Raw genomic sequence first — 16,492 nt, forward strand, 5'->3', positions numbered from 1 at the left:
AGCAAGCGAGAGCAGGAGGAAAAGGAGAGGCAGAGAGTGTGTGTGTGTGTGTGTGTGTGTGTGTGTGTGAGCCCAGATTACAACCGACGAGATCCTGAAGCAGGGAGGACAGACGCGTGGAGGACGGGAGTAAAGGGGGTACAAGCTCCCTCAGACATATTTAGAGGAGAGGAGGCAGGCAGTATCCAGGGAAAGAGGGGAAGAATAAGAAGAGGAGGAGCACGGTATTTCCAAGAGCGAGAGCTTCGGAGGACGGTGCTGTCACAGAAGAGGAGGAGGAGGTGTGTGTGAAGTGAACTTCTCCCATCAGCAGAACCCAAACATCGTCTACTGAGAAACAACCTGAGGTTTCACAAGCCATGCTGAGGACCAGGATCCAGCTAAAGTCCTGCTGAAGACCATGGCCCAGGTGAGGAGACAGCAACACACACACACACACACACACATGCAAGAATGAGGGTGTATTTGAAAGCATGCACAAGCTTGAAAGATAGTTACTTTAAATGCATCACACCTTTTGGGACCAAAGATCTTCTCTTTCCTCCCTTTGTCTCCTTTCTTTTAACGCCTCATGAATTATGTTGATTTAATTTTTTCAGTGTGTGACTGAGTGTAAACACCAAGACGAAGAAGTTTTGTGACTTACTAGACTTAAATTCTGAAAAACTGAAAAGGGAGTGCAGTAACAGCAGACAGCAAAATTGTTATTATACCACCAAAGATGTTCCCACATCAGACCTGTTTAGCTGTTGTCTTAACGTCTGTAAATATGCATCATGTAGGAGTGATGTGCTTTTAATTTGATTTGTCATTCTTATTTGGGACTGTAATCCATGCTAAAAGACGAGTACTTACATTTTAGATATTACATCATTGCTCAGAAATTATGTAACAAAACATACATGGATGCACGGCTGGATTACCAGTTTGGTGAAATGTGCAAAAGCTCTCAGGATGAAGGTTCCCTCAGGGGCACCGAACCCAGAGGCCGGCCTGTGTGGCACTTTCTTTGATTAATATTTCATGATGAATTTCAAAAGCACAACAAACGCTGTATGAAAAGAGCCTTAAAGCGTGCTAAAACGTGTCACAATTCAATACTCGTGGAAATCAAACCATTTAGAAATATTAATGCAAATAGAAGCATCTCAAATTAAGACGTGTCTTGTTCTTTATTACCAAACATTAGAAGCAAACTTTTGCACGCTGAAACATCTCCAGTGTATAAGTGATATTTAGACAATGTCACCTCCTCTGCTCTCTGTCAGCTTGTAAGAGACATAAACTTAGCTTTAGCATCTTTATTTGACGCCAAAAGGACTTCAAAAATGTCAGTATTTCCCACCCAGTGAATTGGAATGGACTTTGACTGCTGTGTCTTTCACCTGCCGCAGAATGACTGAAGGTTGTCGGTTGTTTTTGTTCAAAACACTGGAGTATTCAAAGATTTATTAGCCTAGAGACAGGACAGTGGATACAGTCAAGAATCAGGGAGAGAGAGAGAGAGAGAGAGAGAGAGAGAGAGAGAGAGAGAGGGGAATGTCATGCGGGAAAGGAGCCACATTCGAACCTGGGCTGCAGTTTCCGCACAGGGGGCACGCATACCAACCACTAGGCCACAAACGCCTCAAATATACTGTGTTTTAATGAGTGTTGCGGTATCACAAATCTTGACAACATTATTACACTGTGAAATGTTTTTAATTTTTATTTAAAACAAAAACAATATCCCTGTTTCAAAACCTCTACAACAAAACTAGAAGTTCTGAAGTACTTAAAGAGGACATATTATCCCCCTTCTCCACCTTTTCAAACAGTCCCCTGTGGTCTAAATGAAACATCTGTGCTGTGCTTTGGTCAAAATATAACATGAATCAAGCACCAGAGGAGGTTTGTGACCCTGTATAAACCAGCTCTCTCAGAACGCTCCGTTTTGGTGTGTGTGTCTCTAAATTAATTTTCCCCGGTAGACATCACACCTTTGCTAGTGAGAATAAAAATGGCGAACTTGCGAGAAAGTCTTGCTCTAAACTGGGGGTGGAGTCCATGGGTGGAGACACCAGGGGAGGTTTTTTTTTGTTTACCAGAATCCCACTGTGACATCACGGAGCAATGGAACATTTTTCTCTGTGTTATAAGACTTATGCAGACCACAAACAAAGGACTGGATGGGTTTATTTAAAAAAAAAATTGGGTCTGTAGACACTCAGGCTACCCAAATATATGTTCAAAAACACTGTGAACGTGGATTTTTCATAATATGTCCCCTTTAAAGTTGCAGGCGTTAGAGTACCAGAACGTTATAATTGTATTCTGGCAATTATGAACAGTGCTTTCTCTCTCTCTCTCTCTCTCTCTCTCTCTCTCTCTCTCTCTCTCTCTCTCTCTCTCATGGCCACTTGACAGGGTTTTCACCACACATTGTCATTTAAGCTGCCGGTCAATCAGGAAGTGGTGACATGACAAGAGATTGTCATATTTTCTGTATTAAAATTAACCTTGAACAAAGCAGTAAAACACCAGCTTCCCACACTGAGGTGAACGGGGGTTATGGCTTATTTTTGCACCATGCAGGGACCCCCTGGGGGTAAATCCAGCCCGGCTTGGGACCAAAATGTTCCAACTTTAAGCTCCTGAGAGAACTGATTTTTTTTTATTGAGTCCTGCTTTGTTTCTAAAGAGGCCCTCATCCCTGCTGATCCCGACAGTTTGATTGGTTACTCCCTGTGTTGGGAGAATCTAGTTTCCACACCTGAGACAAACATTTCATATAGGCAATAAAGACGACTCAATAGTCGTGTTTCCACCCAAAACAAAAGGTACATTTAGTCCCAGGAAAAAACTTCATACAGTGTAGAGTACAACGGCAAAAACCCCTGAAAATGTCTTAATGTTTCCCGGGGGAGCTGCATGTGTGACAGCTGAATGTTCACACCCAACTTTACCCCATCATTCCTGCCAAACCCGATAAAATTTCTGCATGAAGTTGGAGTGCAAGCAGGTGGGATTGGTGACATTTATATCATGAAACCGGTGCAATCATCTTCTCCAATCTTAGGCTGATACTGAGAGTTCTTCCAATAACACGTAGCATTGATTTTAGGAAAAAAACTGTCACTACACCCTGCCATCTTGGATATCTTGTTAACATAACAACTGCAGCGTCTTTTTTTTTTTTTTTTTTTTTTTTACATTTCACTGCGTCCTGAGACAGCTGTAGATATTAAAAATGTTGGGCCAAAATTAAATACTGCAGACCAATCAGAAGTGTTGATCACTGCAGACCACACCCCCAAAAGTTCCTGTACCTTTTAGCCCTATTCAGAGTGGCGTTTCAGGTGTGTGACGTTTTGCCTTCAATCTGAATGTTGAAGGTGTCATGGAGGGAAGACGTGATCCCCTGTACTGTCTTCAGAATTAGTAACAGAGGCGTTACAGAGGCGAGACATGAATCAGCTGAGCCAGCAGGGGAGCGCAGCGCTGTGTGTTTTTCCATGGCTGACTCTGTGTCGTGCCTCTGCATCGCTGAAACGCAATACGACCTGTGTTAAAACGATACAAGTCCTGTTATTTTAATGATCAATGTTATCAAAAAGTACAGAAGCTTTAAAAAACCCCATAAAATCTAAAGTAATTTATTGACCAAAAGGTGGCACGAGCGAAAGAGAGAGAGCACATTCACATGTCTGGATATAATGACGTTTCTCAAGTCCTTATTGTGTCACAAAGATGTTATATATTTCTTACAAACAGACAGATTGCAAAGAAGGCGATGTAGGAAATGCTCAAATACGTTGGCAATGTAGTTCTGACTTATATTTGTGTTGCCTTGATATTTTTATCATTTGATTTTTACTATGACATCAAAGTTTAATACTCTGGTTTTGTAACAGCCCTTCTCTCCAAAGGTTGAAAACTGGAACATTTTTGCTCAAACCATTTTGTTTAGTTTAAACAGGGAGTTGTTGTTAAAAATACACACACAGAGAGTTTGGGTTGAAAAGGAAAAAGAGCTTCTCAGACGGATAAACATTTATTATGAAGAGAATAAAACGTGTTATTGTGGCTGTCAGTGTAGGAGCGGAGCACCAAGTGCAACAAAAGCCAGTGAAATAAGGGGTGGAGTATTTTGGGCTTGTCTCTGTGAGGGAGAGGGCATCTCTCTCAGAGAAAGGAAGGCTCTGTATTTTTAGCCGAGTGATGCAGTTTATTCAGTGTGTGTTATTTCTGCATGTGTGTTGGTTAAGAGTAGACAGAGTGTGTAGTCGTTCATAGATGGTGACAGACAGACAGAGGGAACAAGAGAGCATTGGGGGTCTTTATGTGAATATAGAGCGCAGTGTTTCCTTTAAGGCAGCTCTCTGAGTGTGTGTGACTCGTTCTGCCCCGCAGGATAATGGAGAAACTATGTAGTCAGTGTGAAAGGTGCATTGTGTTTTTGGAAGTTGTGCGTGTGTGTGTGTGTGTGTGTGTGTGTGTGTGTGTGTGTGTGTGTGTGCGTGGGGGGGGGGTAATGTCAGGATATCCTGCTCTTGCTCTTGTGGACAGACTAACACATTTACTGGAACAAATAGGAGACAGACTGAAGAACTTTCCAACAAACGTGTCAAACTAAATGAATAGACCAACTAGACTTTAATACCACAATAAGATAAGACTTTAATTGTACTACAGTGTAAACCATGTTTGGCACTTTTGGCTTTTCAAATATTCATCACTGGGGGAGACGTTTAAGGAAGCCATGCAGTGATGCATTTATTTCACTCCGTTTTTCTGCAATTATTTGTTTTGTCGTGAGCCTAACTTACTAAAGATCAGATAATGAGATTGAACTTCATAATCCCGAGAGAAAAAGCTCATGCAAAATGAGCGTCGAATATCAGAGAAATACAAAAAACATTAAGTATGATAAAGTATTCAGTAGATCACGGTAAACCTCATAAAAAATGTGCCTAAAGCAGGATAAATAGAGGTACAATAAGTATGACAGTAATGGTATTATTCACAGAAATATTGACAATTTAGGCACAAACTTATCAGACACAGATTTATCTTGTTTTTCTGTGATGACGAGCTGATTTCAGCCTTTTTCTCCCAGAAAAACTAGCGTTGTCATCCTGAGAAAACAAAATAAATGAGTTAAGATCTCAAGAAAAGAACTGAGAATCACTCGTTGTCACAGGACAACAGAGTCACATAAAATGATGGATGAATGTCCATTCAGGGCCTCTGTAGACTTTAACATAATCATAACGTTTAATGACATATATATGTTGACCAGAGGTGGTTTCAAAATACATAGACAAAATTTGATATACATTAAATTGGAGTAATTTGTGTTTGGGCATGATCACACAGAGATGCGTTGTTGAAAATGTTGTCAGGAAAACTGTTGTCTTCCTCTGGTATAGCGTGCTTGCCAAGCCCCAGATGGGCTCAGACTAGGCACTGCCACTTATATGAGTTAAGGCCCTTATAGGGATAGAACATTGTTTAAAAGGAAGGTTACTTGTTTGTCTTGCAAGAGTGAGAAAATATGTCTTTGTGTTAATAGGAATTCGGCTGATTTTCCACCTCAAAGTTTGTTTAAAGCTGTTGTGATTTACTCCTGCATGTCAACTAGAAGCTGCGAATGTAAAACTTTATTGGATCGTCGTCGTCGTTATAGAGCTGCTTTGGTTGGGGAGGGGGGAGAGAGACGGTGAGAGACGCTGCAAAGACGGCAGAGAGAGAGAGAGAGAGAGAGAGAGAGAGAGAGACATCCTTCCTTTCTTACCATAATCCTTGGGGGCAAATAAGCATGATCAAAGTACATCCTCCAAGTGTTTGTTTTTGTCACTGACAGGCTCACATTGTTATTCAAAGTGTCTGATTCAAGATGCTTTCTTTGAACACAGAAATGTTGCATCCACTCGACCAGACTCCATTGATAAAAAGTATAATCTATACCGAACACAGGAGTTGCTAGTCTACCTCCGACATCTAGTTGGATTGTGTGTGTGTGTGTGTGTGTGTGTGTGTGTGTGTGTGTGTGTGTGTGTGTGTGTGTCGGTGTGTGTGTGTGTGTGGGAGGGGGGGGGTCTCGGGAGGTAAGACATGACCTAAAAAGAACCACGCAGAAGATACGGATGAAACAACTGAGACTGATACTATGAGGAAATTGTATGCCTTTTATATCCGAGTATATTAGTGCTAGGTGCAGTTTGATACATTCAGGATATCAACAAAAGAGAGGTAAACAAATCTAGTAAACAGAACACAATGAAGCATTTTCATTACCTGCACAGAGATAGCACTGGTTGCGTGCACAATGTCTATGGCCGCGCACTGATCGCAGGATATAAACGCCATCAGCCTCTCCCACTACCACTCTTGCTGTGAATTTTCCTGAATATTTCCTGCTGCGTTTTCCCATCAGCTCACGAGACTTCACACAGAAATCTTACTAGGGGGCTGTTAGGAACAATTCGGGCTAAAGTCTGAGTGAAAAATTACGAAGATTTTCAGTTCATCCTAAAAACAATTCAGGAAGATTTCAGGAGTTTTGTGCATGTGTGAAAATGCCATCTATACTGTAGTGAGTCTGCCTTTGCCTCCTGCAGCCATTATAATGACATCTACTAATAATACTGCAGCTTTTAGTAAACCTTTCCTTACACATGTGGAAGCCACATAGGTTAGAAATACTGAAATTACCCCAAAAGACGGAATAGATATATGCTTCAAAGGAAAAAGATGACCTCTCTGTGTTTAATTAAGTGCTACAGTTTTAAGGATTGCCATTGATCCAAAACTCATCAGTATCAGTTTTCTGATATTCATACAAACTGCGTGTAGAAAGGCAGGAAATGATCATACCTGCTTTATAAATCTGATAAAGCTTTATCATTTAACTTCCCATGCTTTATGTGAAACACTGGAAAAGGCTTTGGTGAGGTCCGGTCAACATACATGAACTTCAGTGTGTGACTCACTGAACTGACTCACACTGAGCTGACATGTCCTCTGTACCGAGTCCGGCTCAGCAGCGCGGCTGTCTGAAGCCTCCAGGCGTCTCCCAGGACTTCTCCTTTTTATGTTCTCTCAATTACACTGCGGCCAGTGGCCAGTGTGTGCCCAGTGTGTGTCCAGTGTGTGTCCAGTGTGTGCCCAGTGTGTGCCCAGTGTGTGTCCAGTGTGTGTCCAGTGTGTGTCCAGTTTGAGCCCAGTGTGTGTCCAGTGTGTGTCCAGTGTGTGTGTCCAGTGTGTGTCCAGTGTGTGTGTCCAGTGTGTGTCCAGTGTGTGTCCAGTGTGTGTGTCCAGTGTGTGTCCAGTGTGTGTCCTTACATGTGGATTACACTCAGAGCAGCGGCCTTACAGACTCATCCAGCCAGAGGGACGGGCAGAGAGACAAAGGAAACAAAGACGACAAAAAGGAAGCTGGACAGAGGGGAGCTTGTGTTTGGAAATACTTTTGTTGAGTTGAAATTGCAGTGGGCTGTTTGGACTGTTGATTTTGTATGAATTCATAGCTTTCAGTCACGTGACTGAGACAGAGGCTTGGAGGGCAAAAAGAGGAAAGTAGCGAGTACCCCTGAAGACTCTGCGGAGCTGCAGCCAGCACATCTTATTCATTATTTCTCTTTATATGACGCATGTTAACATCACCTGACAACCACAGAAAAACAGATTTTCATGAACTATTCAGACCAAATGAGATCATGTTATTTATGCTGTCAAAATGGACATTTGATGAACTGCAATTTTATTTGCACTCCAGTGGATCCATTCTTCAACACCACATGGTTGCTTTTGGTCAATGTCAAAGCAGGATCCTTCGATGTTGAAAAAAAAAACTGCAGTTCCTCAAAGGAGCATGTCATGCTGCGAAGCCAAGGAATAGCTAGCCCTTTAACTATATACTAGTGCAACTCCTCCACAGCGGCGTCACAAAGCTCTGCCGCCCTTGCGACGTTGCAGAAGCGCCAGAAAGTACAGAACAGCGATCAGAACAGAGTTTCAGAAACACACACTCAGCTCAGCTGCTCCCATCTCGCCTCTGTTACGACCTCTGAAGATGTTAGAGAGTGGGGATAACTTCTTCCCCCCCAGTACGTCTCTGTGACATTCAGATTGAAGGTGAAACGTCACAGGGGCGTCAATATCAAGCCTGGAAACGGCAGACTGAACAGCAAATATAAACACGTTTACAGCCTGGTTCAGAACTGTGTTTGCTCTCATATAGTTCATAACTTAACTGGTGGAAACCTTTTTTGGGAGGGGAGTTTTTTTAAAGTTGTTTTGGTGACATTTCGGCAACTTGTCTTGGCATTCATTTTCATAATTAGGGGCATGGTATAGTTGACAGACTGACAGATGAGTACATGTAGCTGTTTGCCATGAGGCTTCAAGTCCCGCCTAACCTCCATCTCTTTGGCTATTGCTCGAGAGATTGAAATTTAAGATAGTCAACATTTCCTATAGGGCGTCTGACTTACTTTGGCTTCACAGTGTGACTTCAGGAACCTATCAAATGCATTTGATTTTTTTAATTCACATCCTTACTGAATTTGCAGTCCATTTCTATCAGCTGATTTGGGCCAATCTTATTGTTTATGTCCTTGTCAGCCACCATAGTTTTCTAAGAATAGAAAGACAAGTCTGGCGATGTTTGCCCAATAGGTTTATGATCACAACAAACATTTTCAGCGTATCCTGTCAGACGGCTACAGACACTGTGCAAAGGGAGCCTAACTAAAGATGATGAAACAGATCTGTGGGTGACTTAAAAACATTTGAAAGGCGTGCAGGATTTTGTGAATTGTCATTATAATTTGTCAGCGACCCCCTCCACGCTCCCCTTCCTCCCCCATCCCCCCTCCCCTCTCCTCTGCTGCGTGCTGATAACAGTCAGCTCGCTGCTGGGATGTCGATTACAGGATGTAAGAATAGTACACAATGCTTTTGTGTCTCACTTCATCATTTCTCCGGAGAGTGTTTGTGCTTCTGCAGTTTGAACTCGATAACAAACTCGATCACATTCAGATCAGGAACCAAATGACCACAAAGCCGGATATTCTTGTTTGATGGCTGTTTATTGTGAGAGCGTGTTGAGTAGCATGTTTGAAAAACACACATGTTGGTGAAAGTATGATTGCATTAGTTAAATGTATAGCAATCATAAAGCCATTACTTTGAATCAAACATCCACTCATCATCTTTTAATTTATTGGACGAAGTAATGACATTCCCATAAACCTAATCTGAATTCTTTTGAAAATGTTAGCATGCTAATCTGAAGTGGTAAACATACATTTTTTTTAATCAGTAAATGTTTGAATTGTCAGCATGTAGTAAGGTTAATATTAGCATTTAGCTCCAGAATGCACTTTATGGTTGATATTTTGTAGCCTAGCATCACAGTTACTTTGAGTTCTGAAAGCAATTTACTGACTAAGCTAGCTCTGACTTTATCTGAAAGCTTAGAATTTGCAAATTTCTAATTTCTAATTTTGCAAAGGACGATAGGTTTTATCTTATCCATATAATCGTATCTTCAAGCAGAAAAACAACAATAGGATCTTCCCCTTTGAATTTGACTTCATACGGTATTTGTGTGTGTGTGTGTGTGTGTGTGTGTGTGTGTGTGTGAGCATGTGTGTGTGTGTGTGTGTGTGTGTGTGTGTGTGTGTGTGTGTGTGTGTGTGCGTGTGTGTGTCGGTGCCACCAGAACAACCCAGCGTCAGAAAAAAGTCACAGGGTTGACTCTGTTCACTTTCAATTTTAAAATAGCATACATGGCTCGGCTTTATAAAGCTCAGCTGCTCTGGCTTGCACTGATGCTTGAGTGCAGATCATTCTTTCCTCGGTAATTAGAAGCTTCTGGTTTGAACGCTCTTTCATTTTCTGCTGCACACAGAAGAATGTCTGCACAAGCTGGATGTGATTTAAAGTCTTTAAACTGGACTTCAGACTAAAGCAATTTAATTTGGGGGGGGTAAAAGAAATGCAGTTTCAGTGGAGGTAGTTATTTAAATCATGTTAAAGGGAGATTTAGATATGAAATAGAAGAATAAGCAAACCGTTGAGACCAGTGTTTGGTCTCAACGACAGAGCAGCGGGAGCGATTCGGGGTTAAGTGATTTGCCCAAAGACACATCGGACATGTTGCTGCAGGAGCTGGGGATCGAATCCTCGACCTTCCGGTGGAGAGACGACCAACTCTACCCTTAGAGTCGAGTATAAGAGACAAAAACATTGACTCAGAATCAGAATCAGCTTTATTGACAATGTTTGTTTAGACACACACAAGTTAACTGTCCTCTCAATGTACAAAAGAACAACATTGAATATAAACATAATATAAGCAAAAAAGACTAATATATACAAGGCTAAATAAGATAATAGTAGTGCAGTTCTCGTTATATTAAAGGAAAGATGATTTATTTTTGTTTTTAAATCAGTTTTCCTGTGATAATACCTTAAATATAGGTTGTTTCCACGAGAACTCAACGTATTCATATCGTCATCTCAGGATGACAACGCTTGAGTTCCAAGTGTGTGGTTGTTATCACGAGAAAACAAGATTAATAAGTTGAGGAACATAATTTGTTATCATGGGGAAATGGAGTAAATTAAATGTACGGATGGAAGTCTACTTAGGGCTTCCATATTTCTCAAAAGATCACTGCTTCATACATATTTGTTTTGGTTTAATCCAAAAACATTGACATCTGAGAAACAGAACGATCAGGCTGTGGATAAAAAGACAGACTTTACTTACCCTGGGTAAAGGTTACAAGAATGAAGAGAAAGAGAAAAAGGGTTACTCCTTGCCTCTCATTAGCATTGGCACGCATACTCACACACACACGCGCGCACACACACACACACACACACACACACACACACACACACACACACACACACACACACACACAGTTCTTGTATTTCTGCAGCAGCTGCTCTTCATTGTTTGGTGAAGAATTCATGCATTTAGACACACTTCACCGAACAATACAGTGAAATCTGTGCGGCTGATTTAATGAGCGAGGAATGTGGCGCTGAGATGAAAACAATCCCTGAGCATCGACAGCGTTTGTTTCACAGTTATATATATGTTTCATCGACATCTGCCTACATCACGGCGTCAGAAAGAAAGTCCCTCTCTCATGTCAGTCAGTCTCATGTTCTGCAAAGTGAAATGTTTTTGTCAATAGTTTGGTGGATTTGATTAAAATGGTGACTTGTTTCTGGTTGAAAAAGGATCTCACTCACTCTAACAAAGAGCAGTATCTCTGTAGGATCCCTCTCCACTCTAACATTGATACCTAAAATACGTTTTTCACCAGAACTTTACCCAAAGTTCCCCCTAGAAAATCTTCTGCATGAAGTCAGACAGGGCTGATGTGTTTATGCAGCAGAGTATATTCACTTAGAGTGAGTGTGTGGAGGGCTGATGATGTTTTTACAACACAACTGTACGATCAAATATTTCCATTGTGTCCTTTTGTACGTCATGTCTTACCTCCTAAGACCCCCCCCCCCCCCCCCACACACACACACACACTTTCCGTCTAAAGGCCAAGCAGACGACAAAGAGTGGCGACGAACGCGTGAGAGGCAATTGCTCTCCATGCCAGCAGGCGGCGGTAATCTGTAATGGTCATTCCAAAAAGGGGAAGCCGGAAGAGGACGAGGAAGAATGCGGCTAAATAAAACGTAAAACTTTGTGCTGTGATGGACACGTGTCATTAAGCAAGTCAGGAAGATTTCACGAGCAGCATTTGCTTAGATGTCCTTCTTTGTTTGCAGGAAAGCTTGATTAAATCATGTTGTTTTCACACATGCACGCCTGAACATTTCTAGAAAATGTTCCTCCACTCTGACGTCATCGTTCGCCTCGCTGGGCTCATGTGTGACATCATCATCATGCTGCCATCTGTATGACTCACACCTTCAGCAGCTGATTGTACCATCTGTGCTGTGACACACAACTCAGCAGGATGAGGGCTGTGCAGGTTGTGCAATGATGCGAGCATATTTTAGAGATAGAGTTTGTGCGTGTGTTTGTACGAGTGTGTGTGTGTGGGTGTGTGTGTGTGGGTGTGTGTGTGTGTGTGTTTCTGCTCTGCTCCAGTTTATTCATCTGTATCTGCCAGAAATAGAACGATGAAAGCCTTATTTCTGTGGTGTGTGTGTGTGTGTGTGTGTGTGTGTGTGTGTGTGTGTGTGTGTGTGTGTGTGTGTGTGTGTGTGTGTGTGTGTGTGTGTGTGTGTGTGTGTGTGCTTCTGACCTGATAATAGGATTCCTCCAGAGTGCATCCCCCAGGGGGCTCCTCCACACAGAACATATTACTCATGTGTGTGTGTGTGTGTGTGTGTGTTAAAGAGAGTGTGTATGTGTTTGTTAGACTATAGTATGTCTGAAAAGAATAAAAGTGTCCTGTCTGATCTCTCACGTGTACTCCATGATCTAACCCAGTGAGCGTTTTCCCGTTGATAAGACGATTAAAGACGACTACGTGTTTAAAGACATTCAAAACTTTTTTTCACCGACTACTTGAGGACGCCGGATAATCCACTTTAGACCAGATTTCATAAGGAAATTCGCTTCTGTCACAAGACGCATCTCATATTTAAAGCGGCTCAAACAATTGTATTAGTGAGCAGTGCAACATCGTCACCTGGAGTAGACCTTGTTTCAAACTCACGACTGTGCAAGTCTGATGCTCTCCTCCGTCAACCTGACATTTCTGTAAACCCCTCCTCCTTCCTCCCACATAAACGCTATAAACCATGTGCATGGATTTCTTAACTGTGGGAACGGATTTCTTGTGGGGGCGCCATAGGAAAGCATACAGATAGAGAGAGAAAGAGACAGCAGCTCATTGTGCCAATATTTACAAATATTTAAATATTTATATTTTTGATCAAATGCAAACAGTAATGTGTCATTTCATGAGCTAAACACTGAATAAAGAACACTTTAAATTACTTTTTCACAGAGTACTTATTGGTTATTGAGTATGGTTTACTGACATTTCTGTTTTATTTCAAGTGCATTTTTTAAAGCTTAATAAATGAGTTTTTTACTTGGTGTCGAGCACAGCTCTGTTGGCAAATGCAGCAACTGCAATGCTGTGTGCGATGGATTAGCAGAAAACAGCAAAAATGGCGAGAGAAAATGTCGTTGAACTTTCAATAACTGTGAGTGTCTGCTTGAAACCGTCACAAGGATCTCTTCAGATGTGGACTCAACCCACCTGAAGGATGCTTGATGTTATATCTGTGAGTCAAATGGTAAATGGACTTGAGCTTTTATAGCTTTTATAGTCTTTTGACTACTCAGAGCGTTTTTACACCGCAGGTCACACCTTCACATTCACACACTGATGGCAGAGGTTGCTGTTTAAAGAGTCCATCAGAAGTAACTAATCCCATTCATACACATTCATATACCGCAGATGAAGCAGCGGGAGCAATTCAGGGTTTAGTGTCTTGTCCAAAGACACATCGGACATGTGGCTGCAGGAGTTGGGGATCGAACCCTCGACCTTCTGGTCAGTTACAACCGACTCTACCAACAAAAATGTGTTTGTTTGTCAGCGGAAGCGAAAAGATATCATTACAGCGGCTCTTCCAACTGATCTCTCTTGTGCAGACTCTGGTGAAAAATGTGCAATATGTCAGCGTTCATCACAGCGATGTTCTGTTTTCATCCTGTTTACCAGAAGGAGGCTGAGGCATGTTGTCCATTTGTATACACAAACTATGATTTGACCCAGAGGCTAAATGCACTTCTTATATGCAGAAATAGCTAATATACAAAATAAAGCTATTTGTGGAACAGCCTCAGTTAAATTAAAAAGAGGTCATCAAGTGAATCAAGTTAATAAGGAAGTCAGGAAACCCCAAATGTACACAAAAAAAAAGATTTAAAATAGCAGCTGAAGAGTTTTGAAAAACATTCAGCAGGCATTATGGTGGTTTAAATGCATCGCTCTGAGGCTGTATCTCGGCTGTTGTCAATTATAAAGACTGTTAACTGTGTAGGTCAGTTGCGTGTGTGTGTGTGTGTGTATGTGATCGTGAGCTGGCGAGCGTGGCGATTGGTGGCAGGCTTTAAATCCAGCAGATTAAGGCTGTTGTGTAATGCTATGTAGGGTTGACATGTGCCCTCTGTAGGGATTAAACATATTCTCAATGGTTGAACTGGGGGGACCTCACTGCTCCTCTCGTGGTCGGGTGTACATCAGTGAAGAAAAAGTAACTCAGGCTCTTAGTAACTTTTCATTTTGACCCATGGAATTACCATTAAATGGAGAATTTCTTCACTTTTTGTATTTTTTACTAATGGACCAATCAGTAAGATATCTCCTGACTGAAATGATGAAGTGACCTTACTCTATGATCAGACATTAAGGAAACATGCTATGTTGAAGTGCTGGCTTCTCTGACAACAATGCAGCAGCCAGTATGTCCTCCTTCTAACTTTAGATTCTGCTCCTGAATGCTCTGGATTTGTTTGGACCAGAGAAGGTAGGCGGTTTTAAGACACCCCTACATGGCCGTTTTGGACGCCCCTCAGTTTGCCAGATATGAGAGCAGTTATCAGGTCAAACCAACAGGTGTTGCAGCGATGGAAGCGGGCAAGAGAACTGGTTCAGATAGAAGTGATTGTACCCGACCTAAAGAGCCTCTGCATGTTTCTATATCTGCAAAAAGGCTCAACTGCATCCAGAAGTAGTCGTCCAATTCTGTTTACCTGTGTGATGCTGAGCAGGTGGAGTACAGTGAGATTACCAGGAGTAAGGAGAACACTGAGAAATAAAACAATGCAGGCAAAGATGTTGATAAGAGCTGGAGAAAACAGCAGATGTGTTGATAACTCTCTGTGGTCGTGACCTCTTTATGCACATGATCATTTGACCTGTTGTTAATACAGAGATATTGATTAGTGCAGCTTTAAATTCCCAGAAAGAGGATCCGTGCTTATACATTACTGTAAATTCCCATAACATTCCTGGAAAAGTCCTTCCAGGAATCAATTATAACACTTACAATATTTATTCCCAAGAGATGCCATCTGCTTGAAGTCTTTCAGGAAAAGATACCAGTGCTGTTTCAATTTGCGTTGTTTCCAAAATGTTAAATAACTACTTAAAATAATTTTTTGGGGGGTAATTTTTTTGTTATTATGAACTCCACACAGAATTCTTAGTTTAAGAAACCGAGCTGTTTCCATTCAAGCCTTTTGTTATTCAGGTTTTATTCACCAAAGAGACAAAAGAGTCAAAGTGTTTGGACACAAACTGTCAAACTTGCATCAAACTCCATAGAGTACATGAAGTCCAGAGATGTGTGTATGTGTGTGTGTGTGTGTGTGTGTGTGTGTGTGTGTGTGGTAGTGCTCTGGCTGCAGACGAGTGACACAGTCGAAACATGATAGTTCTGTAAAGTAGAGCCTCTCTCTGAGGCTACAGGACTCTAATTCAATCAGCAGTTCATAAGTGATCATGGCAGGACATCCCATCCCTGCAGAGACGAAGAAGAAGTCCACTGATGCTGCAAAGTGTGTACACATGAAATCTACTCACACTGCACTTCCTGTTCATTCAGGACTTGAGCACAAATTCCCCCTGACATGGTCAGCCTCATTCATCCTCTCTGTGAGTTAAAACGAGCCTCCGTTCAGCAGCAAATAGTCATCTCGCCCTCTAGTGGTCAGCGCGCACCACTGCAGGTTCAGTTGGAAGGATTAGATGGATTAGATATTTAGCGAAATCTCCCCATGCTGCTTTAAATAGACAGATGGGTGTGTCCCCCACCCTCCCCCTACACACACACACACACACACACACACACACACACACACACACACACACACACCAAACACCATTCTGTTGCTATGCCAGTTCACAACAACACCCCAGAATAGAGACAGATGTTTGTCTTTTGAAGACTTTGACTCCAAAAAAAAGGAATCTCTTCTCTACAAGAGGGTGTTTATATTATTATTTTTCATTGTCATGCATTCGTTTGCTGGTGCTGGTGTGAAGCCTGTCAATCAAACCCTGGTGTGCATCAAACAACTGTACCCAGACCACTTGAAAAAGCGGGTCTCCATCCATTTTTTTTTATAGAACTCTTGTGTGGTTTGTTTTTAGTAAAAACATGAACCGACCTCAAAACAACCAGCCAGTTAGCAGGGGGCGCTCTACATATTTTGGCTTCACTACTCTTCCACTGTAGTGTTGTCCATTCATTATACAATCTAGGACTGAAACTATCCAGTGTTCAGAAATTGTGTATTTCTGACAGCTTCGATTCCTGTATGCTATGTTGGTATGTTGTATTTGAAAGGGGGGGGGGGGGGGGGGGTAACGGGGAGATGATGGGCAGATGAGAATATTGGGTCTCCACTGACCCCCTGCTGTTTGAATGAAACCTGCTCAAAACAAGGCCAGATTAGTGTGACCACATGTACCACACACACACACACACACACACA

General features: G+C 41.9%; 1 protein-coding gene across 1 annotated transcript in view; it reads left to right on the forward strand.

Annotated features, from left to right (window-relative positions):
- LOC109988372 (rho GTPase-activating protein 23) overlaps window positions 1–16,492 on the forward strand; it is a 71,496-nt gene continuing 55,004 nt past the window's right edge. Inside the window, exon 1 of the mRNA XM_065950084.1 lies at window positions 1–409. Within this exon, the coding sequence (XP_065806156.1) occupies window positions 401–409 (9 nt within the window). The 5' untranslated portion in view covers window positions 1–400. The remainder of the gene's footprint in view (window positions 410–16,492) is intronic.

This window comes from Labrus bergylta, chromosome 21, assembly GCF_963930695.1.
Source record: "Labrus bergylta chromosome 21, fLabBer1.1, whole genome shotgun sequence".
NCBI lineage: Eukaryota > Metazoa > Chordata > Actinopteri > Labriformes > Labridae > Labrus > Labrus bergylta.